At 39.6% G+C, this 27977-nt stretch overlaps 1 protein-coding gene across 1 annotated transcript; it reads left to right on the top strand.

The window, feature by feature from the left end:
* The first annotated feature begins 7187 nt into the window (after positions 1-7187).
* Positions 7188-12594, top strand: LOC4335352 (wall-associated receptor kinase 2). Its single transcript, XM_015778758.3, has 3 exons — positions 7188-8209; positions 10711-10872; positions 10960-12594. Exons 1-3 carry the CDS (start codon positions 7237-7239, stop codon positions 12144-12146), a joined length of 2322 nt encoding a protein of 773 aa, XP_015634244.1. The 5' UTR covers positions 7188-7236; the 3' UTR covers positions 12147-12594.
* The last annotated feature ends 15383 nt before the right edge of the window (positions 12595-27977 follow it).

The raw sequence follows: 27977 nt of genomic DNA, 5'->3' as shown, positions 1-27977 counted from the left end.
GCCGTTGGTTTTTATTTAATCTGGTGGACCCAATATTATTTTTAACCATTAGATATAGCATAAAAATGTCAATTAGATTTATTATCTTTAAAAAGCCACACATGGCACGTACGTGTACGTACGTCAAGTACGTACATATTTTGTACGTGGGCCCCATGTCTTCTTTTTATTTTTCTTTTTCACGAGCACATGATGAGAAAAATAAAATTCATATTTCAGCCCATATAGTTCGGAGTATGTACGTTGCACATGAGATAAAAACCACATTAATAATTCCAGGCTTCAGCCCATAGTTGTACAAATATAAGTTATTTTGAGTTGTATTGTACTATACGCACGTCATCAAAATATTTATAAAATATCTAAATAAGTGGATAATATACATTATATAATTATATAATTGTATATCACTTAATAACATGTATTGTTAAATTAGAAATGCATTTTGAAAAATAAAAACAACTCCAGTTATGAGTAACATTAAAAAAATTACTCCCTACTATAAGAAAATACTGTTATATAAGAATAATATTACTAAATTATTATAATTACACTCTACCAATCAAATACTTAATAATTAAAAAAATTACCAAAAATATAATATAAACTTGGCAAATATTAGTGCACTAACCATCTACACTATTCATAAAAATAAGGAAAGTTTTTTTTATTAAGTATACTATTAATAATTTTAATGTTATGATTTAAAAAGTAATAATATTATTTATTTGTTAATTTTTTATTATACCGAATAAGGGAGTAACTAATCCCAGAAGCATTTTAGAACACACTCTTAAACTTATTACTTATTACTTAGATACCAACACAATATGTACTGTACAATATACTTGGTCAATTCTAGCCTAAAATATCAATCGTATATCCTCATTGATCCCATATACCATATATGTAAGTTTTATATACAAGCCATATTCACTAATCGCCAAGTCATATTACTTATGAGGTCTCTGTGCACAGTGCATATAACGATTAGCTGAGATCTAATGAGCATGTGTCTCATCAGGCACCGAAGATAAAAAGCAATACTAACTACGTAACTGTCAAAGAGGATGCAACCAATCCACCGAAAATAATAGTTACTACAATTAGATTGCGACTATGCGTAATAGCATTCCTACACTCCTATAGACGCTCATAAGATGTCACGTGATGCTCTAATTAGATAGAATCTAGAAAAAGTTATTAAAAAAGCAAAACATCTATTTACACTCAAAATCGGCGATCCATTATTTTCAACCATTAAATTAGATATATGACAGTAATACCTTTGCCCTAAAAACTATCCAAGCTGTACTTATATACATACACAACTCCTACATACGTGCACAATAGATAAAAAAGAAAAAAAAATAGTATATGATCTGTCCCATCTAGAAGTTTTCTTCCTCTTTCCAACTATAAGGTTTTTCCCAAATTGATCATATGCATAGCGAAAACTCCTAGCGATATGGAAAGAGAAGACATGCCATGACGCCGCCTCATGCCACCCGTTGCTCTACCCTCTTCTCGTCAATTTACTTGAAGTATTTTTTTTACTAACGATGTAAAAAGCAATAATATGAGCTCGTCTAAATGCGTGCAGATGCACTCTATGGATACACTTACATACATGATGGACAAATATTCCTTCGAACAAGCATTGGTGAAATAGATGTATAATATAATAAAAAAATAAAAACTTGTATTAACTCATATGTTAGCAAAGATCACAGTTTGAGCAAATATTTTTTACGTGGTCCTCACCATTGACTGAAGCTATTAAATTTAAAGTAGAGTCGAATGATCAACCGAGCTAATTTTTAAAAGAGAAAATAAATTATGTCTACTCTATACAATAAATCGACTCAAAGACATAAAAAAAAAACTATTTTCATCATCTCCATCTTCTTTCACTCACACCCTAAATGATGCCAAGCATGGATCTCAACTGACCTACTTACCAATACAATCCGTTATAAAATTATACTCTACGCTTATCTTTAGGAGCTCGACTATATCAATGCGGAACCCAAGAATAAAGGCATCAAAGAAAAAATCTTAACGGCTACAATCGGCTTCACCCGACTTTTAGAGAGGCATTCATATATAAGTTTAATGATTTCATCCTGTTAATTGGTAGAAGCGGTATATTTAAATATTTATATATAGATTTGGATACCTGTAAGTCATGTTATTTGGAATGAGGTAGAGATGAACCTTTTTTGGTATTAATGATGCATTGGGTTTATTTTTTGGTACATATATAATTCTATCAATTAAAAAGACCTTCATATTTTAAGACAATGATAGTAAGTAGTGGTGATGAGTGAGAACAAAAAGATTTTTGTTTGGATATGATAGATATTCATATTATTTAGTATGTCAACATTTATGGTTTACTCCCCCGTCAAAAAAACCCACTTTTGAATTTGAATATGGATACATATGACCAGATTCAAACATAGAAGTGAGTATTTTTTTTTTTGACAGAGGGAGCATTCTTTATAGTAAATATAGCGAGGCAAAGCTTCATTTAGTTTTTTTTATAAACAGTAAATAAATTTCCCGTATGTGCGCAGGCTTTCTTCCTAGTTATTAAGTAAAAAGCCTATATCATCCTACCGTTGTCTATATCTCGTTATTGCCAGTTGAGATCAAATTATTTAACCTCTGCTATATATCTCGTGCAGCTTCTCTAATCAGTACTTGCGGCTCGTCAATATTTTAGGCCTCACATCTTGGACTGTTGTAGACGATCGATAGTTATGGTATGACGGCTGCGTTGACGGGGATAGATATAGATGTGGTAGTAACTTTTTGCCATTCAAAGCATCACGTGTACATCTGATCTCACAAGATCGACTTTTGTCTATTTTGCTTAAACTTCTCAGGTCACAACCACGTAACAATATCTGATCTTTCAGACTTTGCACTCCAATGGCCAATATACGGGGTCGTATATATATCCTATATATACACACTACTGGAGAATCTTTTATAGTCCTGGTTGGGAACCCCTTTTTAGTTCTGGTTTTCCAACCGGCACTACGAATCCGGGACTAAAGATGACTCCTAGGGGCAGCGGCAATCCGGTTAGTTTCTATTTTTTTCATTGTTTTTTTTTCTAGTGATTTTCTCCCAAATCCAGAGGAATGCATATCCCCAAATCAAACTAATATTCCAAATACCACAAATTAAATACATCACAGATCCATGCAATGGATGGCAGATTCTAAAAAAAAGAAATTATACATCTCAATCCATCAAATGAATCACAAATTCTTCATCTCAATCAATACAATGAATCACAAATTCTTAAAAAAAAAGGACAAATCTCCGGTCGGCCTCCATGCATGCATATGCCGCCACTCCCACCCGCCAGCCGCCACTGCGCCCGCCCGGCGGCCGCCGCCGCCGCGCCCTCCCGGCCGCCGCCGCTCCCACCCAGCCGCCACCGTGCCCGCCTGGCGGCCGCCGCCGCCACGCCCTCCCAGCTGCCGCCGACCCAGAGAGCAAGAGTACTAGTAGAGAACTTCGTGGGGAGGGGCAGGAGAGAGGAAGGGGGAGGAAGAGGAGAGGAGAGGGGAAGTGCATGCGCTTGGTTGTTGGATCGAGATGAGAAGGATAAGGCCGATATTAAACAGGGAGAGAGGAAGGGGAGGGGATCGATAAGTCTCGGACTTGGCGCGCGCGCGGCTCGGGAGGATTTTTGTTGTTCCCGGTTGGGGTATATCTAAAGTTAATTGGGGCCTAACTAGATCTGGTAACTTCTTTGAACCGGGACTAAAAACACCAACCGGGACTAAAGATCAAAATTTTTTTAACCAGGACTAAAAATGATCTTTAGTCCCGGTTACTATTCGAACCGAGACTATTGTATTTTTTGGACGACCGACAAAATATGGTTTCTCCAGTAGTGACACAAGCTTTCCGTACACACCAACTAGTAAATCTTTACTATTATAAAAATTGAAGATGTTTTTGCCTCATGCTTTGGTAAGTCGCCCGACTTCCACACGGCCTCCCCACACCTCCATTTTCTCCTGGTTTTTTTTCAACCGCAGTCCTATAAGTTCAATTTGGTTTCAGTCAGGCGTTGTCCGATTCCCCAGCTCTCACAAGCTACGCAACGATGCACGATGGATGAGATCACGTTTCCACGCAGTGGTGCAAAATCCGGTTCATTTACGTTCCGAATCGCCTGAATTAGAGCCCGCCGATCTATGTATATACTATAACTATATACACACACACAGATATACTCCCTCTGTTTCGAAATGTTTGACGCCGTTGACTTTTTAGCACACGTTTAATCGTTCGTCTTATTAAAAAAATTTAAGTAATTATTAATTATTTTCCTATAATTTGATTCATTGTTAAATATATTTTTATGTAGACATATAATTTTACATATTTCACAAAAGTTTTTGAATAAGACGAACGGTTAAATATGTGCCAAAAAGTCAATGGTATCAAATATTTTGAAACGGAGGGAGTACTATACGCAAGAGTATCGTAAGTACACACCTGCAGATTGTTCGACTGTCGACGAGCGCAGTTGGTTGAGGCTGCGTTTTGATTAGCAGCTAGGAAGCGGCCGGGTGCGCTCCAAGGCCTGAGGCCGATGGTTCAGTCGTGGCGAGGCGAACCACCAAGGCATGCACCTGCCAGCAGCAACGACAAGATCTACTCATCGTGTATTAGATGGATACGCATAGAACAAATTATTTAGTTTTCCTGCCATCTAGACAACTTGAGTTTTTGTTTATAGGGCAATCGTCAGATGAATTCTTTACATGGAGAAAAAAATATATTTTTGGTTCTTACTGCCTCGTTTTTTAATATATGACACTGTTGATTCTTTCACCGTTCTTTTTATTCAAATTTTTTATATAAATCTTTACTATTATAAAAATTAAAGATGTTTTTGTTGGTACTTTGATATGTCATCTGTGTTTGAGTCGGTTTTAAATTCACTCGCTTTTGGAAATACAAATCCATGCTTGAGATGGTTTTAAGTTCGTTCTCTAAATACAGAAGGAGTCGTATAAGAAATGGTAACTTGAGACGATCAAACTCTTAATTTTAGCTCATAATTTTATAAAAAAACAAATCCAAGCAAATTTCCACGGTGAATTTCACCTTAGCTAAACCGTATAATAATAAGGTAATTCAAATAACCTCCTCGTTGCAACGCATGGGCATTTTTTATAGTGTTATACAAAATTTTAAAAAAATTAGACGCATACTTCTAATAATATTACACCTACGTGCGAAATCTTATCTTCAAATTCATTATGTTTTAGCTGTAAAAAAAAGATAAAATTCTGACAGATTTTTATCCTTAACACTATCAGATTTTTTAACTTTTTTTGTTACGGCTAAAATATAATGAATTTAAATATGAGACTTTGTAGATATGTGTAATACTATTAGAAGTAAATGTCCAATTATTTATAGACATTTTTGTGATATTTGCTAGTCAGTGTGCACTTATATTCACAGTATATGGAAGTTCTTACCCCTAATTTCAATTTTAATTCTAATTTTACCTTAATTTTGTAATATTATAATTTCATTCCGTTTTCTCAACTTAAGCTTGTGTTTGCTTTGATTTTAGGAATTAACGGTGCTCAAGCTTGTATGTACTTCCTTCATTTTATAATATATTATAAGCCGTTTTGATTTTTTTTTCAAACTTTTTAGGTTTTATCAAGTTTATAGAAAAATTTAGCAACAATATAAGTTTGACGTAGAAAATAGCAAGTCCTGATAAATAGACAAAAACACCCAATGAGATGATATAAGTAGATTAGATCATGCAATGAGTAGAAATGCATAATTACATACTACTATACTAGCAATATACATCCTTGTTCTTATTCCCCCATATATAGTAGTATGTAAACCATATTATTGATATAACGTACGGCATCCAACTATACCTTTCATACTTTTTTGCATTCATTGAACAAACTGCAGGCAGTTGATTTCGATGCCTAGTCGAAGAAAATGTACAACAATGCTCACGCAAAGTCAACTATGTGAACACGAATCAGATCGTAGACTCGAACATTTTGCTTCGATGCTTTGACAATTATGGATCAATGTGTTTCATCCTTTTACAGGAGATATTACTCTCTCCGTCCAAAAAAAACTCAACTTCTGGAGTTTGAATTTTGTCCCAAAAGAAACCAATTTCTATCATCCTACCTACCCTTAGCATATAAAACGAGAAGTTTTATCTCTCGAAAACCCTGTACCCACCTATCACCATTACTAATTTTTTCGATAATGAGGAGCATTTTGATCATCTTTACTCCTCACTAAATTTGTATTGGAATGCTCTTTTTGGACGGAGGGAGTAGGTACAAAGCAGACGCAGAACAAGTCCACTGCAGAATTATATAAAATCGAATCACTGGCCTTTCAATCGCTAGACTGGACTGTGTCCAATATTACTTATTCTAAACCATATTATTGATACTACGTACCGGTCGTACTAGCACTGCAAGTCGCACCAGCTGCTACAACCATAAATCTACCACATGAATACATATACTACCTCTGTCCGTATCATTTTAAATGCAGTTATGGGTTTCCATGTTTAACGTTCCGTTTTATTTGAAAAAATATATAAAAAATTTAGTCAAATAGAAAGTACTATTTATGTTTGATCATTTAATAACAACAAAAAAAATACTACTCCCTCTGTTTCACAATATAAGTCATTCTAACATTTTCCACATTCATGTTAATGTTAATGAATCTAGACATCAACATGAATATATAAAATGCTAGAATGACTTACATTGTGAAACGGAGGAAGTAATAAAAAAACTGTTCAAATAAGACGGACGATTAAACGTTGGACATAAATAGTGTAAAACTATATTCTTTATAGATCGGAGGTACTCCCTCCGTCCCATAATATAAGGGATTTTGAGTTTTTACTTGTAACGTTTGACCACTTGTCTTATTCAAAATTTTTTGAAATTATTATTTATTTTATTTGTGACTTGCTTTATTATCTACGGTATTTTAAGTACAACTTTTCGTTTTTTATATTTACAAAAAAAAATTAAATAAAACGAGTGGTCAAACGTTGCAAGCAAAAAAAACTCAAAATCTCTTATATTGTGGGACGGATGAAGTAGTATATCTTCGTGTTGGAATACAGGAATACCAAGCTAGCCATTTTCCTTCCATTCCTCAATAGCAAAGTACCGATGAATAATGACGATCCACACGAAAACGGCTCTGCTATGCCTCCTAGGCGCCGTAGCAACTACGGCATGGCTCTCCTTCGCCGTCGCGCAACCACAGCCGCCGCCGGCCTGCCGGAGAAGATGCGGCGACGTCGACATCCCTTACCCGTTCGGCCTCAACGGCGATGCCCCCGGCTGCGCCCTGGGCCACGGCACCTACGGCTTCAACATCAGCTGCAACGACACCGGCAACGGCGTGTACAAGCCCTTCATCTGGGACGTCGAGCTGCTCGGCGTCTTGCTGCCGGAAGGCCAGGCCAGGATCCTGATGAGCATCTCCTCCTACTGCTACAACCCGGCCACCGGCGCCATGGACGGTCCCGAAAACAACACCTGGGCGCTCGACTTCACCTCGTCGCCGTACAGGTTCTCCCACACCGGCAACGTGTTCACCGCCATCGGGTGCCGCACGCTCGCCTACATCGGCGGCGACAACGTGGACGCCGACGTCGGCAGCCTGACCACCGGGTGCGTGGCCACGTGCCGGCTGCAGGCCGGCAACCTCACCGTCACCGACGACGACGTCGGCGCCTGCTCCGGCATCGGATGCTGCCGGACGTCCATCCCCGTGGGGCTCCAGTACTACTACGTCTGGTTCGACGACCGCTTCAACACGACGGCCATCCACAACGTGAGCCGCTGCAGCTACGCGGCGCTCATGGAGAAGTCGTCGGCGTCGTGGTTCAGGTTCACCCCGGCGTACGTCACCTCGTCGGCGTTCAACGACACCTTCAACGGGCAGGTCCCCTTGCTGCTTGATTGGGCCATCGGAAACGAGACCTGCGAGCAGGCGAGGCGAGCGAGTCCCGAGTCCTATGCGTGCAGGAGCAGAAACAGTGAGTGCTTTGACTCGCCAAGCGGGCTAGGCTACATCTGCAATTGTTCCAAGGGATTCCGTGGAAATCCTTACCTGCACCCAGAAGATCCCAGCAGTTGCCAAGGTGAATGTTCCCTTTTCTTGATTGAGGAATTAAAATAGTTGCTGTGTTAGTTAGTTTGGACAGTAACATAGGATTAATTAGGTAATAATCAAACAACAAACAGAGTATTATTAGGTTTTAATTGAGGATCAGAGCAATTAATTAATTTAGACTTATGGTGTTTCTTATTTGTAGTATTTGATTTTGTTAAAAGGACACCTTAGTATTATGGACGTGACTACACAGCTAGTGGTAACTAGTTTGTCTAAACCAGCTACCAGTTCATCTATGAGAGACATTATCAACCTATATTTCAAATACAATTTTCTATTAAACTACTCATCCGATTTATGATCCGATTGCACCATTATGTTTGTAACAATTAAATCTTTAAAACAAGATCACACATGATTATATTTTGATAAAAAATTATAAATTACTTTTATAATATATCTAAATTACTTTCAAATTTCACTAAATTACTTCTTATACATGTAAAAGTAAATTCAATGAAGCCTAAAAGTAATTTGCATATATTATAGAAGTAACTTATAACCAAAAGAAAGTAACTTTAATGAATGTCTTTTTTAATTGGATGTGACTACACAGCTAGTGATAGCTAGTTTGTACTCCATCTAGTATCTCCTTTCAACTTGAAAAATACGATAGTATCTTCTTTTCTCATTCTATATGAAAAACAAAAATGAAAGAAAAAGACAATCAATGATTAAACAGATTTATAGAGAGCTACTTTTGAACCATGCAAAAGTTACTTCCAATTAACATTGAAATTACTTTTAAAAAATATTAAACTTATGTGTGTTGATCTGTGCTGATTAAATTTAATTTCTAGATAAAGTCATATTTTTATCCCTACGACGAATTTACTTCTAATGTCGTGACAAAATTACTTCCGTTTTGTTTTAAGTTACTTTTATAATATATTTAAATTACTTTTAGACTCTATTAAATTTACTTTTATATGTCTAAGAAGTAATTTAGTCAACTCTAAAAGTAACTTATATATATGATAAAAGTAACTTACATATATAATAAAAGTAATTTACAAATATAAATATTTTTTCATCGTAATATAATCATGTAAGATATTGTTGTGAAGATTTAATTGTAACGAACACAATGGTGTAATCAGATTGTAGATCGGATAAGTAATTTGAGAGAAAACTTTGTTTGAAGAGGAAAAGGACGTACATGTATATTAAAAAAAATGCATGCATGTATTACCATGTAATAGCTGGACTTCTCCACGTTTCTCTATGTTGGCGTCGCTAGTTAAGGCAAAATTGAGATACCTCTCTAAATAGATTTTACATAGTATTATTTAGCTACACATTGTAGACGCACAATCTATTTGATTTGGTTCAAATTAAACGGACCTTTCAAAAAAAGTTCCATTGTCTCGTTCACCCAATTAGGGCCTATTTAGTTAGCGAAAAGAAAATTTGTTGGTGTCACATCGGATATTTGACTGGATATCGGAAAAGGTTTCGGACATAAATAAAAAAACTAATTTCATAACTCGCCTGGAAACCGCGAGACAAATCTTTTGAGCCTAATTAATCCGTTATTAGGATATGTGGGTTACTGTAGCACTTATGGATAATCATAGACTAATTAGGCTCAAAAGATTCGTCTCGCGATTTCCCCCCTAATTGTGCAATTAGTTTTTCTTTTAATCTTATTTAATGGTTCATGCATGTGTCCAAAGATTCGATGTGATGTTTTTGGGAAAAATTTTTGGGAAACTGAATCAGGCATTAGTTTGGATCTCTTGTGAAGAGAATGTCGATATATATATATATATATATATATATATATATATATATATATATATATATATATATATATATATATCTTTGTTTTTAGTAGTACTGCTTCCTCCTACTCTAAAGAAGTGCAGTTTGAACTAGTCAAACACATATTAAGAAAAAGGTTAAAAGACTAATATACCTTTCACTACTGTTGACAGTACACTAACTTGGACCCGATGTCGCGCACAAGTCGTATTGTTGGAATCGGCTATATCGGCTTATTTAGCTCGACTCAGACTCAGCCGATCCTAACCGTAGCCGATCTGAACTCCAGCCGTCTTTGTTTCCGAACTTGATCTCCGCCTCCAACTCCGCTTTGATCAAATCCTCTTTCTTGACATAGATGCTACCAAATTTGTTTGTTAACAACTACTAGATAATTATTTTTCTATAAGAGGACCTATATAAGTTGTAGGCGGACCATAAATGATCGTGCCTTTAAAAATCGAGGCTCATTTTCATATGCGGTCTAAAAATCTATTTATGCAGACAGACCACGGCATGAAAAGATGAGCATATTTTTTCATGTGGTTCTCTTAAGTGGCTAAAACTACACTTATTTAGGGCTACAGGGAGTAACTGCTACCATGAAAGTGTTAGTCTATACATGTTTGTTTTGGTTTCTATATTTGCTATGATATATTTTTCACTTAAACTCTCTCTCTCTCTCTGTTTAATGACTAATTGTAGATATTGATGAGTGCACGGATCAGAACATGAATAACAATTGCCACGGGATTTGTCGTAATACTCTTGGTGGGTTCGAATGTATTTGTCCTGCGGGTACCCGAGGCAATGCCTCAGTTGGACAGTGTCAGAAAGTGCTAACACATGGAGTACTGTTGGCTATAGGTATAAATGCATTACAATTATGTTTTGTGTGTTTGTATATATATGAAGATGCTTACTTAATTTACTAATTTGATCTAAAAAAATCAGGAATTTGTTCCTCAACGGTTGTTGGCCTTCTAATTTTCCTTGGCATAGAATGGATCAAGTATAAACGTCGATTGGTTAGACAAGATCTCATGAATAAAAGGGATGCATATTTTCGTCAACATGGAGGCCAATTATTACTTGATATGATGAAATTAGAGAATCAAGTTTCATTTAAGTTGTATGACAGAGAAGAAATTGAGTTAGCAACAAACAACTTCAGGGAGAGCGCAATCCTCGGTCAGGGCGGTCAGGGTACTGTTTACAAAGGTTTTGATCTAGATCCAGAAAACAATCCTGTGGCAATAAAGAGATGCAAGGGAATCGATGCGAATAGGAGGATGGAATTCGGACAAGAGTTGCTCATACTCTCCCGAGTGAGACATGAGTACATTGTCAAACTTCTTGGTTGTTGTCTGCAGTTTGAAGTTCCTGTTCTAGTATATGAATTTGTGCCGAATAAGACCCTACACTATTTGATTCATGGCCAAAGCGATGCATCCACTAGAACACTAGATATCCGACTGGAAATCGCTGCCCAGTCTGCTGAAGCACTTGCATACCTACATTCACTTGATCATCCTATTTTTCATGGGGATGTGAAATCTGCCAACATACTTATTGGTGACAAATTTACTGCAAAAGTTTCTGATTTTGGGTGCTCAATATTTAGGGCAGCGGCTGATGAAAATATTAATGTAGTGAAGGGAACAATTGGTTATCTAGATCCAGAATACCTCATGACGTTCCAGTTGACTGATAAGAGTGATGTCTACAGCTTTGGCATTCTTCTTCTAGAGCTCTTGACACGTAGGAAGCCTCTATCCAATGAGGTGAGCCTCGCCTCTCTCTTCCAAGATGCTATGAAGAAGGGAAACATTGATCATCACATAGATAAAGAAATACTACATGAGGATAACATGGAACTGCTATACGAATTCGCATGTCTAGCAAGCCAGTGCTTAGTTATGGACAGTGAGAACAGGCCAGCAATGAGCCATGTGGCAGACATACTTCGGCAATTGGCAGATACGGCGTCACAACAACACACTGGCACACTTCAGGGTATTCGCTCACTCAGATTATTGGGAAACTCAAGTGGTAGCATCTCAGAGCCGTGTTATTCTCCTGTTAAAACAATGGAGTATGACAGCAGGAAGACATCTATGGGCATTGAATTTGCAAGATAAGGGCATCTGCCATGTATAAGCATTAAACTTAGTTGCACAAGCCTATAGAAAGTTTTTGTCTGAGCTACATTTGGCTTCTATGTCGCTCTGAGATTGTTCAACATGGAAGGAATGAGAACGTACCAATTCCCATGATAGCGTAATATGGTGATCCGAACATGTAAAGGTGGTAAAACATGCTTTGGCATGGAATTGTCAACACTTTGCTGACTGTACATGCTATGGTCCAAAACCGAAAAATTCCGATTCATTTGTGCTAAAACAGATATGTCCGGACCTATTTTCTATGCTTAATATCCTCTTACATTCTATATTTTCCTCATCACACAACAACCTTTTATTTTCCAACGTACGTTTTGCCATAACATGTTATATTCACGGTTGGCTTTGCCCATTGTAACGCATGAATATTTTGCTAGTTAGATAAAATAAAAATTTGGTATACCTATGGCCTTTGCATTAAGTAACATCTCTGTTTTTCTCTTGTTGGACATTTGGTTTTTGCTGAATAATGTATGGAACCACTCATGGCATAACATTCCACAGAATGGCATAGCCTATCTAAACCCAACAACATAGGTCGGCCTCTTGGCAACCGGCCGAGATAGCGAAACTATGGCTTGCTACGCGATAAGATCACCACATAATGCGCTACTTCTCTCGATTCACGGAAGAAACTACAACGCCGATTGGCACAACCATAGCTTTGCGCATCTGGTCCATATCCACCAGCAGCGGTGTGAACAGAGCATTTATAGATCGACGAGTTTCCTGGGTGAACAGATTGAAGACGAATGACGGAGCAGAAAATAACTGAGTACCAGCCCAGTTCCGTACACGTATGACCTGATCCATTGTCAGCACTATTGAGGGGAGATACCCGTAGACCGGATAAATAGGGTATTGGGGTACATTGGTACGAGGATCTATGCGATATGGCATCTAGCAAACAAGAAGACAAGGATTATAATAAGGATTGTGCTAGTTCAGGCCCCTTATCAGGTATAGCCCTAGTACAGTTTATATAATATTGATATGGAAAACTATATAGTACAATAAGAGTAGATGAATCCGATGATACCGGCGAGATCGTAGTCGTGGGATTAGACAAGATCTCCCGGCAAGTTGGCTTCACGTGCTCCGGCTTCGTAGACTATGGTGGGTATGCTGCCGGTGAGATTCGATGCCTTGAACCCTCCAGGGGGTACGCCTTTTATACCGTGGATCAACTTAGTCTCCAAGTAGAACTCGGGGACATCGGACTACACGCGATATAGAAGAAACCCAACCCTTTCCAAGTAAGACGTCATTAGTCACTTGCCTATAAGGATATTTTCCATATTATCTTGTGATTTCCTTTATCGTATACGGAAATAGATCATATCTTCGATGGTGTACCGTATCCGCATATTACATAAGTCATAGGATAGGAGATATGCCTTATCCGTAACCATGACAGTAGCCCCGACTTCAACTTAAATGAGTTCACGTTGTCATTCACGACTACGCTTATGTTAACAGTGAAATTTGGTAAGCCCTTAAGAGAATTATCACATCGCCAATAGTTGGATTCCTGCTATATTCGGTTAAGGAAATTAATCTATTAAAGGAAGCTTATCCAGAAGTTACCGAGTTCAAGGACGATGCGGCATGGCAAGTTATCTATTAATTAGGAAGAGTTTGTTAGTTTCCTTTTATCTTTAGGAAAGTGTGTTTAGTGTCAAATAATGACTTTATGTTTAGTATCTCCCCATGGGTCATTGTAAACTATCTCTCGATCAATACAACTACTCTCGGTGCATCGCCACCCTCTTTACCGAGGTTTTTACTTATCATCCGGTGGAACTTGACACCTGACAGAGGGCTGCATCGGTTCAGTTTGATCTCCGGCGAAGGGGTAAGTACTACGTTCCGCTGGACCTGGTGAATCTATCGGCTACATTGCTGTTGTTCACGGCTGCATCGCTTCGATCTCTTGGATCGCTCTGGTTTCATTGATTTAGCCGATGACAACAAAGATTTCATTGATTTATCTAATCTTGTGGATTTTATGACATCGGACCTCCAGTCGATGTCTGCTTTAACCTTCGGATCAATACTTATTTTATCATATCATTGTTAGCCGATTGGTCTATACTGGATTATATTATTGTTATATTATATTATCATCAGTCGATTGCCTCGACATTGTTATTTACATCAAGCGTCAGAATCTACATCGGAATTATAGCCGATAGCTCAAAACTCTATTGCTATCGACTGGTATCGGCATCGACTGGAATTACTCCATCGGCTTGTCAGCCGATCGGCTCATTGATCTGCTGTTTACATATCTTGTCAGTTTGCAGGATCAAACTGACTGGCACGCCCGTATCTCATCAATATTTTGGATCTGCACTAGAGCTAAGTAGATCTCCCAGGCCAGTGTGTGTTTTTCACATCAACACGCTTTTTGGTACGCCCGGTAGAACCACGAATTTTATACCTACATGTCTTAAGAAGTCAATGCCAATATCATGGTCACAGTGGAGAATTTAATGGAGGAACAGAGGCAATAGATGGAGCAGTTTGTAGCTGATTTTCAAATGCGTTGTCTTCAATGTTTCATCATGACACAAGAAGGGCCAATTCAGAAGACTCAATTCCCCAAGCCGATAGTTGAAATACTTCAAGATACAGTTGATGAAGCGGTTCATCTCGCATTGTTTAATCAATCTAGAGTTTTCACGGATACATTACAAAATTTGATCAAGGTAACAGTTGATGAATTAATTAATCAGAAAAGCCAGCTCAGGGGGCAGACTGAAGAACAAGAACAGTATCGGCTTGGGGGGGCAAGCACATCAGTGTCAGCATGACGAGCTACATCAACAATATCGGCCAGAAGAATATAAAACACATCAGAATATAGAAGATTGGGCCGATAGAATTGCGAAGTTAGTAGAGGAGCAGTTTGGACTTAGACCTAAGGAACAGATCCATGTGTATCGGCTGCCATATCTTGAGTGGTTTGATAGGGTTCCATTGTGTTGATGCGAAAAACACACACCGGCCTGGGAGATCTGCTTAGCTCCAGTGCAGGTCCAAAGGTTATTGAGATGCGGGCGTGCCAGTCAGTTTGATCCTGCAACTGACAAGATATGTAAACATCAGATCAATAAGCCGATCGGCTGTCAAGCCGATGGAATGATTCCAGCAGATGCCGATACCAGCCGATAGAGATAGGGTTTTAAGCTATCGGCTATGTGTTTGATGTAGAATCTGATACTTGATATAAATAACAAAGGCAATCGGCTGATGATAATGCAAGAAAGCAATAATATAATCCAGTAGAAACCAATCGGCTAACAATGATATGATAGAATAAGCACTGATCCGAAGGTTAAATAATATATCGACTGGAGATCCGATGTCATAAAATCCACAAGATTAGATTAAACAGTAAAATCATTGTTGCAATCGGCTAAATCCAACTTATATGCAATCCTTATAAGCCAATGCAATGTCCAAATAACTCATCGGCTGAAACCTCGATGAAACCCTTATTGGCAGTCAAAAAGCAGGCTAGGGGTTATGGTTCTAAACACGACTTAGTAGATCAAACTTAACTGATGCAACACTAAGTATGAAAAGAAACATAATATCTAGACAATCAAGGCGTTGACTGATTTTTTAGGCTGCTGAAGAAAGTCGCGAGCAAGTAAGCGGAATGTCCTGACTCTATGTTCTCGGTTTTCGTGTTGTCGTGACTTGGTCTTTCTGATAACTTGTATATTTGTCTTCATAGGGCTTCTCCGGCGTCCTCCGCACACAGAGAGGACAATGTCGCAACAAGCGTGGCGCCAGTGGTCGTCGCAGCCCGCGCCCCTCCACCTGTCACCCTTCCGCCTTCGCCTCCTCCAGCGCTGGCTGCCCCACAGACAGGCGCCGAGATGTTGGCTGAGGGCCGGCGTCTCCTTGAAGCTGACGCTTGAGAGCTGCAACTCGAGCAGGAACTCGACATATGTCACGCCCGGAATTTCTATCCAAAATTCCAAACGTTTACATGTGTGTGAACCCTCGTCCAGGAATCAGCTGAGGCACACAATAACAAATTGATAATAGAGTACAATTATTACTCTAATTAATAAGCGAATAAAATGTCATTACAGAGGTAGATAGTTCCTCTCAATCAATAAAGATCTAAGCAGCGGAAAAATAAGATAAACGGCGCAGACGACTCCACTCCACAGGCAGCTTGACCAGGGCTACACCTAATCCTCTACACCATCAGCATCACTGTAGAACTCTTCCTCTGATTAATGATTGCAAGGTGAGTATATGACATACTCAGCAAGCCACGCAGCAAATATGCAAGTGCACAGGATAACAAAGGATGGCATAGTAGGGTTTCATTTGCATAAACAGCATTTAATAAACATTTCAGAATTTAATAAAACAGTTAAGTAATAATTAAACAATATTAATCCAACGCTATACAACATACCCTGTTGCATAGGCCCAACCATTCTGAACAACCATCCCGGCTGCACAGTTCTATCTCCAAACCAGGAATATACCATTCCAAACCAGGAGCTAATCAAATTATTACCAGTTATAGCATCTTTTATTATGGTGAGAAGTGTGAAACTAATCACGAAAGACATTGTTAGACCCGCCCATAACCGCGGGCACGGCTATTCGAATAGTTTTACTCTGGCCAGAGGTGTACCACTGTACCTACAAGACACGATCCCGCACATGTTACCATGCCCCGAAGTACCACCACGGCACTACAAAGGGGGAAATCGTGACAGTACCCTTCGCACAACACAATCCACCACAGCGCACCATTCCTGGATCATAATCACTCCCTTATAAACAAGGCATGGACTCCCCAGCGACCCCCGTGGGCTTATCTCCGCCACTTCTCAATCTGGTGCCCCGCAATGATCCATGCTATACAAAAGGTAAAGCCGTTGCCCATGCTGGCTTGTGGTTGGCACGGTTAATGTTTCACAACCGAAACTCGTGAACCGGTCCTTAATTGTCATGAGCACGACCATCAAAACCATGTGCTCACAACCCACCTTTATCAAGTTTTATTTGGCAAATTAATTAATTAACCAATCACGATTGACCATCGTGAGCTTCCATTAAATATCCATAAGTGATAGTGAAGCATGATTTATCCCATTAATGAGCTAATGTTTCTAAGCACGGCTAAGCAACTATAAATAACATCTAGCTGAACCAATCCAATATATATGGTCCATGCTAGTCAAATTATAACCCATAGGAAAATAAAGTCATCTTCGGCCATAATTAAATGGGAAAGGCTCACCACCCAATGACATTCGAGAACAATGCATAAGTTGAAATAAATCAATAGCTTTAAACAGGTTCAACATGCTCAAAGGGTTGTTTGGGGGATCTGTGTGACTTGCATTGCTGGCCTTGGAACTCTTCAAATTCTTCTCCTGCAAAAACGGACTCTCCGGAAACGTCGGAATCTAAACAGAAAGGAGCAAAATCACCAAAACAGCACACAAACAAGCATGAACAGTACATGTGGTTATTTTTAACATGTAGATCTCAATTTTGGAAAAATTTAGAGACTTGAACCAACTAAATCCGAGCTAAGATGAATTAGTTATGAATTTTCAAAGATTAAATCGGATTAAATCATTTATATGGATTTTAATTGAATTATGACGCAATAATGAATTATTTTTGAAAAGGACAAAGGGAATTATTGCGTCAGCGGCTAGGGTTCGCGAAGGACCAGGTGCACGGCGGTGGTTCACGAGATTGGACGGCCGAGATCCATCCATCCAAAACGGACGGCCAAGATCCATCGGTCCACGACCAGGCCACGGGGGACGACGACGATGACGTCAGCAGTGACATCGCCACCGGCGGCGGCTCGGGCGTGCATGCTCGCCGGCGAACGACGGCGCGGCGGCGCGAACGGAGAGCACCTACGGGTAGCGGACGGCACGGCGAACTCACCGGTGACCAAAGTAGCGGCGGAGGAGCAACGGACGGCACCGGCGATGAGGAAGAAACGGCAGCGACCTTCGGCTTGACGACGGCGACGGTGTTCCGGCGGTCGACAGCGACGGCGGAGGGGCGGACGAGGTCAGCGACGGCTTGGCCATCACGACGGCGGCTTTCCCGAGCGGCAACGACGACTGGAGCGACGGCGGCGCACGGCTGGAGCGGCGGCGACGACGGCGGCGCGAAGCTACACGGGGCTAGGGCGCTACGGGCGGCGGCGGACGAAGACGAGGGTGGCGACGGGTAGCGGCGGGCTTGGGGGTGCTTAAAAAGGGGCTAGGGCGCGGCGGCGAAGGCCCACGGCGACCGGCGACGCGAAGGAAAGATTAGGGTTCGGGAGAGAGAGATGAATCCGATTCGAGATTGAATCCGCGAATTTCCAAAGCGATTTAGACGATGTTTCCAAAAGGGAAAAGGTAGAGTGGATCACGAAGATCATTTCCCCTCTATTGATTTCACCGGAAAAGGAAAGGGGCGGCTGAATTTGGAAGGAGACGACGGCGGCGCGGCGCTAGGGTTCGGGCGGCGGCCGGCCGGAGGTAGACGACAGGCCTGACAGGTGGGCCCCACCTGTCAGCGGCAGCGAGCGCGCGCGCGGGCGGGCGGCTGCGGGCCGGCTTGGGCCGGGGAGAGAGAGAGAGAGAAGGTTTTGGGCCGACTTTCGGCCCAAAGCCAAAAGAAAACTTTTAAAACCTTTTCCAATTTAAATTATTCATTAAATGCAATTCCATTTATTAAAAATACTTCCTTAGCTCAAATAAATCCCAGAAAAATCTAGGAATTATAGAGTTAAGCAAAGTATTTAATAAAATTTTATCTGGCCCCATTGTATATTGGAATTTATTAATTAAAATTAGATCTTCTCTTCTAGGCTTTTAAAATAAATTCTAATAATTCCAATTAAACAACAATTTATATATTTAGGATTTTTAGGGTGTGACAACATAGCACACGAGGACCTTCAGAAGATGAAGGAACTCGTTGTTGGGAACGAGTCACAGCGGCACGGGCTGGAGCAGCAGATGTTGGACCTAGGGGACCACCTGGAGCCAATTCGGGATGCCGTCCACAAGAACTTCACTCTCCTTCATCATCTCGCGGGGGAACTCGGCATCGAAGCCGACATCCCAAAACACTCCGACGAGACGATGCTGGTGTCTTCTCTGTATGACCTCATCAAGGCGATGGAGAAGATCCCTGGGAAGCACGCCGCCAAGGTGGCCGAGGACACCTGCACCGGACTGCGCACAGGCGCATGTCACATTCTTGCCTGCGTCAAGCTTGCCTACCCTAATATCGACCTCAACATGGTCTTGACCAAGGGGGCAGACGACACGAGCAAGGACGTGATGTCGGAGGTGTCGGAGACCATCCTCCCTTTTTATGAAGAGTAACTTATCTTGCGCTTTTAATTTCGAACTTGTAAACACATTGGGTTTGTATAGTCCTTGCTAGAACGATTCTCCCTTTTTAGTTTACTTCGAGTGATTTGCGCTTTAATGGGCAGATCTGGAGGTGTAGCTATAAATAGTCCACTCTCTCCATTTGGGAGTGCTGCTGGACTGATTGGATCATTTGAGATTCATGCTTTCTTGTTTCCATCTCTCCATGCGGGTTTGATTCGGATTTGGTGCGTGTGTGAGAGTTGTGGATTCAAGATTGTGTGGGTGCTTCTTGTTGACTTCGTGAAGATTTGTGAGCACTTGCATCATCTCCGGGAGATCGTTTTAACAGAAGACAATTTGGCTAGGAGGAATTGGAATGGTAGTTTGAGATGTTGGTTTTGTATGAAAAATGAATCGATTTACCATCTTTTCCTACATTGCCATTTTGCTAGATTTCTTTGGAGATTTATGCAATTCTCGTTTGGATTATACCCTCCACATATTATATCTCATATGTTTGGGAATTGGCTTGTTGGTGTTAATTAAAAAAATCAAGGAACTTATCCTTGTTGGACCTTCCACTGTTTGTTGGGCTCTCTGGCTTAGTAGAAATGAAATGGTTTTTGATAGATCACCTCAACTACAAAGGCATGATGATCATATCAAGCTAATAAAAGATGCGTATCATAAACTTGAGTCGACGATCATGCAGCTCTTTGCCAACTTTGGATAGAGATTCACCAATAGAATTCTGTAGTTGTGGGATCTTTACCTTGTTTGGTTTTTATTGTTTGAACCTTGTAATAATTGGTTGTAGCTATTAGAGCAAAAGTCAGGATGTTTTATTCCATTATCTAAAAAAATCTCACTTTTTCTCTTATCGAATTGCATCAAAATGAATATTCATTTAGACACAATTGCTCTTGATGTCTTTCTTCATACTTGTTCACAAGTGAGCAACTGTTTTCTCATTGGTCATATGAAGGGTGTCATCGCAACAGTTGTGTTAAGAAGCTTTTATGGTCCAGGAAGCTACCAGTTGAAGTGCTTACTGAAAGTTCAAGTGCCATTAGTTTGGTTTTGGTGATTAATGACAAATTCAATTACATGAGACTAATATTGTTATAAGGATGAAATGCGTGGAGATCAAGCTATATGTATCACTCTTTCTCTCCATGCACATATTGATATATTCATATATAATATTTTCATGTGAGACTAATGTTTTGTTTGAGCCATATCTTGTTTAGTCTCTTTACATTGAGAACATGGAGATGATGAAGGTATGTTTTTATTTTAATGTCTATATTTGATAAATGCCTTCTATTCTTGTATAGGATAAGCTCTCAATGTTTAATATCTTGTTATGTATACTCTTGCTTCACACAAATATTTTGTATGCATACATCTAGGGGGAGCAAATCCTATACTTTAGTTATGCATGTAATCGATCCAAGTTATTCACTTTCATTTAATTGAGATCTTTAGATTTGAGCATATATTTGAGTATATGACACTTCTGGTGTTGATTAATACTCATCATTTATTCATATCCTATTATACATGCGATCGGTTGGTTAACATGTGGAGGTTGACAACCAGATCATTGGGACTAATAATTTTATTGAGTTGAATGAAAAAAATAGGTCTCAAGGATTGCAAAGGTGTTAATGCTCAAATGATATAATTACACCAAATGATACCAAGAATGACAAAGTGAAGATATTGAATGTAACATCCTGAAAATTACTTATTTTCTAATTAAGCATCATGCTGGTTCTTATGTTCTTATTAACCTTTTAAACCTAGGAAAATATAATTAAAGAGACCTCCAAAAATTAACTTGCGTAGAATCTCTCTTTGCTATTTAAAGTCTTTCGTGGTTTTTATTCTAAAATTGATCTTATTAAACCAAGGTATTTACTTTGATTCGATTTTTCACTTTAAACCTTCTTTTGTAAAATTCCTCTATTTCAATTCAATTAAAAACCCTTTTATGAATTATGGTCCTAGAAACCTTCCCATATTACCCTTGAATCTAAACCACCAAAAATTCTAATTCCATTGGAATTAATTGTTAACCCATCCTTTAATCTTAAACCTATCCTTTGATTCTCGATCCAAATATCCAAATTCCTCCTTTTGATCTAACCGCCAGTTTAATTCCTACGGCTTGATCCCTTCTCGGCACAAGAATGGTATTATTACAAACATTGTGAATAATTGCTCTTGTGCTAAGGAAATAGATTATATCCTTGTCATTCAAAATCTCATTTAGCCCATAATTAATTCTCTAGATTTCTACCACATATTTGGGGCTAAAATCTTATGTATTCCATTCCCTCCATTTCCCTCCCATATTCCCAACTATATCTTCAATTTTATTCATATATTCCTCTCTCTTATTTGAGTGCATCAAATAAATCTCATTATATGCCACCTCTAAAATATTGCACTCAAATAATTTGAAAATATCTCTCTTGGGAATTATGTCGTCCGAGTCTTCATCATCATCATCAATGATCAGTTTTCTTGGCCTCTTCCTGGAGCTAGCTTGATGTGACCATGGCTACTACGGATACAACAATTGCTCACATCATCGATGAACAAGATGATATCAAAATCAAGTCCTTCAAGTGCTGATCAACAATCCACGGAGAGGTGTATTGATCGCTAAGGCGCAACACAACGTCTCGTACGGTTGTAGTCGGATCGTCAACGTTTCTCCCTAATCGTAGTTACCTACAACTCACCGAAAGACCGGGCCAACAACAGCCTTGAGTGTCGAGAGAAACTCAGGGTTCATCAGGTGGTATCAGAGCTTTCGTTGCTCGGTGAGTTTTCATTTTTACCTAGAACCAGAAAATAGCCAAAAAAAAATTTCATACATTACCTAGCCATATTTGTGCCATTGCATTGTTCTATGCAGTTTTTGCTTTGTTGAATTTTTGTTGCATTGTCACGTCGTGTTGCTGGTCTTAGCGTCTAGTTCGTTTAGAGTTTCGAGTTCTGGTCACGTTTTGTACCACAGTCGTTGTTGCCTCCATGTATCTATTGTCGTCGGGACCTACGAAAACGGAATCGGCTTGCTGCCACGGTTCTATTTTTGTAGTTTTCAGAAGTTTCTGTCGGTTAGTTTTTGAGTTCTTGAGTTGCATCTAAGGTTTCTGTTCGGTGGCTATGCCGTGGTTGTATCCGTGATGGTGCGCATGTGATGTTGTGCATGAGGAAGAAGGAAGGAGAAGAGTAGATTAGATCGGTTTTTGGTAGTAGATTGGATCGGTTTCTATTTGAACCGGATTCGGTTTCCTTGCATGAGAGTTTTCCTTTTATTCGGACTCCGTGTGCCGTGTCCTTCCTTTGCCGCCCACCACCACCAGGCCGAGATTTCTGAGTCAGACTCCCTCCCTCACGGCTATACCATGACATCCCATACACTTGGGTGAAAATTTTTCGTGCGTCGGATTGAAGATCTGTTTGCAAAAACGCAACCTATGCAACGAGAGCATTTCATTTTTGTATAGTTCTAATTTTGGGTTTGGATTTTCGTATTTGAGTCCCTGTAATTTTAGTATTTATATTTGAGTCCGTGTAATCTTACATTAAGATCCTTGAGTCGGTTTTTGTTAAAAAAATAAAATAAAAATGAGAGAAGAAAAGGCAGAAAGGTGCATAAAAAAAGAAAAAGAAAAGCCGCACCAAAAAAAAAGAAAAGAAAGAAAATAAAAAATAAGAGAAACAAAGAAAGAAAGAAGGCAAAAAAAAATCAGTTTGGTTTCATATATTAAGAGTGTGCTTGAGTTGTTTCTGATGTTATCTTGTGGTACCGTTTGTGTCTAGACTCGCTTCTCTATTACGTTCTAGCCTTGGACCAGCACGGTACTTGACTTTGAACGATCATTCAACTTTGCATTCTCTAGATTGAGCATTTGCTATTCCTTTGCTACATATTTAAGCCTACCTAGAGCTCCACAGATTTGATTGTAGCCATACAGCAAGTGTTTGCCAAGGCATCGATACATCCAAACTCCATTGGGGTGCTTGGTTGAGTCAGTGTACGTCACCATTCCACTTGCTTTGGTAAGAACTTGTAAGAGCTTGGTGAAAAGCTTGAGTGTGTGTGATATTTCAGCTGCCACTACCTAGTAGTTGATAGGAGTGTGCATATTCTTGTGTATGTTTTTTGTTTGCTACTAACCATGGCAGGATTGTGCAAGGGGAAACAAGATGGTCATGCTCAACATCAACATCTTCACCATCAACGAGATATAGCGACTTCTTCACGCATCACATATGAGGTACATGATAATGATCTTGCAAGGGTAGAATCTAAATTGCCAGTTTTTGATGCTAAGTATGATCCGCTTATGTTAATTGGGAGCTAGCAGTAGACAAACAATTTGATGAGTATGATTTCTCTAATGCTCAAATGATTAAGGCTGCTAGTAATAAATGTACCGGTTCTGCATCATTTTGGTAGTACACAGTTGGCAATAAGCTTGAAACTTGGGATGAATGCAAAACAATGATGAGGAAAAAGTTTGTGTTTTCATATTATAAACGTACTCTACTTGAGAAATTAGAACATCTAAAACAAGGTGACAAAACCGTGCGGGAGTACTTTCATAACTTTAAAATTTGTATCACTTATAGTGGTTTAAAAGAAAGCAATGAGAACACAATGACTAGTTTTTTTTTAGAGGGCTTAATTCTGATATTCAGGCTGGGCTTATTAATGTGACATATAATCATATAGGCCACTTGTTCATGCTTGCTTGCAGTGTTGAGAGCAATGTTTTAAAGAACCCAAAGGAGAAACAAGCTATGCTTGTGCCTCCTATTAATGACATTTTGCAGGGAGCTCAGAACATTCACCATGAGGAGAAGAGCAATATGCTCGGGATGTCATCTCCATCGCTCACGAAGGAAGAAGAGAAGACTGATGCACCTACAATATCTGAAGAGGGCATAAAAGGTAAATTAAATGGTGCTGATATTACTCAATGTGAGTGTGCTTCTGATGAGTCACATTTGTCCACTATCCATGCTAATCTAGAGCAAATTTTGGTGGAAACTACTTCTGATTTGCCTTTGTCACAAGTTGATTTACTTGCTGTTCCTTGTGATAAAGAAGAGTTGTTGATAATGCTTCACTTATATCCCTACCACAACTAGTGAATGAAAATGCTATTTCTAGTGTTTCATTGTGTGCTGATTTTAAGCATGTTGTTCACATTGCTAATGATGTTGAGGAACGTAAATTGATAACTTCTTTAAATACTTTTGGCTATGTTCAGTTCGATGGTTTTTGTGAGCTCAATAATTTGGAGGAGAAATTATTTGCTAAGTTTGATTTGCCATGTCCAACAAATGCTATTTTTCATATCTTTGGCGAATATAATGATAGAGGTGATGTGACTATGGCTACTACGGATACATCCGTTGCTCACATCATGGATGAACAACAAGATATCAAGTTTGAGTCCTCCAAGTGCCGGAATCCGATTCGGCCACCTGCTACACTGCTGACTTCAAACGGCCGCCGAATCTGCATACGACCTCCGTTTTCGGCCCGTGAGTACTTGATGGAAAGCTCTCGGAGTCCTCTTTCCAATGAATCCAGCCTCATTGCCAAATTCCATCTCACTCGGCAGCAACTGAAGAAACAATGTGCTGCGACACCTGTAATGGGCCTATGGGCTTGTAACTTCGTCTGGTACCCCGGCCCAAGTGGGGACCATGTGGGGTGCGCCCCAACCAGGTGGAGGACGACCTAGAGGACCTCCCACCTCCTTAAATAGCTAGGTAGCCCTTTAGAGTTTCTTGGGTTTTGATAGATTAAAGTTTAGCCATTGCTACTTGCTTGCAGCGCGCGTGTCGGCTAGACCGTCCGTCTGCTTGTTCTTCGGAACCCCAACTTATCGTGTGTATTAATTCCTATTTGCAATTCGGATTGCTTTTATCTTGTTCTTGCTTGTTTCTTCGATTTGCTTGCAGGAATAAGGTTGATCTGCACCGGCAAGATCAACAACCCACGGAGAGGTGTATCGATCGCTAAGGCGCAACACAACGTCTTGTACGGTTGTAGTCGGATCGTCAACGTTTCTCCCAAATCGTAGTTATCATCAAGTCAGCGAAAGATCGGGCCAACAACAGCCTTGAGTGTCGAGAGTAACTCAGGGTCCATTAGGTGGTATCAGAGCTTTCGTTGCTCAGTGAGTTTTTATCTTCCTATAACCAGAAAATAGCCATACAAAATAATTCGTATCATTTACCTAGCCATATTGTACCATTGCATTGTTCTTTTCAGTTTTTGCTTTGTTGAATTTTGTGTTGCATCGTCACGTCGTGTTGCTGGTCTTAGCGTCTAGTTCGTTTAGAGTTTCAAGCTCTGGTCACGTTTTGTACCACAGTCGTCGCCGCCCCCTTGTCTCTGTTGTTGTCGGAACCTACGAAAACAGAATCGGCTCGCTGCCACAGTTCTATTTTTGTAGTTTTCAGAAGTTTCCGTCGGTTGGTTTTGGAGTTGTTAAGTTGCATCTAGGATTTATGCCGTGTGGTTGCCCTCTGTTCCGTGGTTCTGTATGTGATCTTGCATGGCCGTGCTGATGCGCTTGAAGAAGATGGAAGGCGTGCGGAAGATGGAAGGTAGAGATTAGATTAGTTTTGTTTGGTTCGGGAAGGAAATAGTTGATTGGATCGGCTGAAGATCATATTTCCTTTCTTCTTATCTCTTTCATGCGCACCAAATCCGAACACCTGCCGTTTCCTTCCACCCCGCACCCACCACCACCATGACAAAGTCCGACTCCTTTCCTCTACTCTCGGTTTCAGTCCGCACCGTGAGTTGCTAGACATCTTGGTGAAAACTTTTGGAGTGTCAGATTGGAGATCCGTTTACAAAAACAGAATCTACGGGACGAGAGCATTCCATTTTTGTATAATTTTAATTTTGGATTAGGACTTTTTCATTTGAGTCCCTGTAATTTTTGTATTTTCATTTGAGTCCCTGTAATCTTACAATAAGGTCCTTGAGTTTGTGTTTGGTAAAAAAAATCAAAAAAAAGGAGAAAAAAAGGCAGAAAGGTGCATAAAAAAACAAAAAAAAAAGAGCCGCACCAGAAGAAAAAAGAAAAAAAACATGAAAAGAAAGAAGAAGAAGAAAGAAGGAAAAGAAAAATCAGTTGTATATTTGAGATTAATTTGATATATCGGAGTGTGCTTGAGTTATTTCTAGTGCTATTTTGTGGTATCGTTTGTGTCTAGGCTCGCGTCTCTAGTACATTCTAGCCTAGGACCAGCACGGTACTTAACTTTGAATGATCATTCAACTTTGCATTCTCTGATTTGAGCATTTGCTATTCCTTTGCTACATATTTAAGCCTACCCAGAGCTCCACAGATGTGATTGCAGCCGTACAGCAAGTGTTTGCCAAGGCATCGATACATCCAACGTCCATTGGGGTGCTTGGTTGAGTCGGTGTATGTCACCATTCCGCTTGCATTGGTAAGATCTTGTAAGAGCTTGGTTAAAAGCTTGAGTGTGTGTGATTTTTGAGCTGCCACTACCTAGTAATTAATAGGAACGCGCATATTTTTGTGTATGTTTTCTTCTTTTCTACTAACAATGACAGGGATACGCAAGATAATTGGGGATAGCTGTGCTCAACATCGATATCTTCGTCGAGACATGAGGAGTGATCAACATGACGATTATAAGGTAAGTGACAATGTTCTATGTAATATCAAATCTGCACTACCTTATTTCGAGGGAAATTATGATCCTCATGCTTACATTAATTGGGAGCTAGCGGTTGATAGAGAATTTATAAAGCATGTCTTGTCTGAGAAACAAAAGGTTATGTGTGCCTCTAGTGTTTTAATTAAACATGATTCTAATGATTGGAAACATCTTTGTAGGCATAAAAAAATGCCACAATCTTGGAAAGACTTGAAACGATATTTCAGAGATGTTTATGTTCCCATGTATTATACTGATATTCTGCTCAACAAACTGCAATGTTTAAAACAAGATACCAAAATTATTACTTCATACTATCATGATATGCATGCTTGTTTATTACACTGTGGCTTAGATGAATACGAAGAAGCTACAGAATTGAGGTTTTTACGTGGACTTAACAAAGAAATTCAGGACATGCTTGCTTGTGAAAAATATAGATCTCTTTCTCATTTGTTACAACTTGCTTGCAATGCTGAAAGTAAAATAGAGGAGGATATGAAAAAGAAACACGCTATGTCTTTGCCTCCAATTACTAACCATTTGCAGGAAGTGCGTAATCACGAAAAGGAGGAGAGAGACATGAAAGAGCCACCAATTCCATTGTTCACACTCAAGTTCGAGACACCTCGATCATCAGAAGAGGACATCAAAGGTAAAGTAAATG

Source organism: Oryza sativa, chromosome 4 (genome assembly GCF_034140825.1).
Source record: "Oryza sativa Japonica Group chromosome 4, ASM3414082v1".
NCBI lineage: Eukaryota > Viridiplantae > Streptophyta > Magnoliopsida > Poales > Poaceae > Oryza > Oryza sativa.
This window is presented reverse-complemented; position numbering and strand designations above follow the sequence as displayed.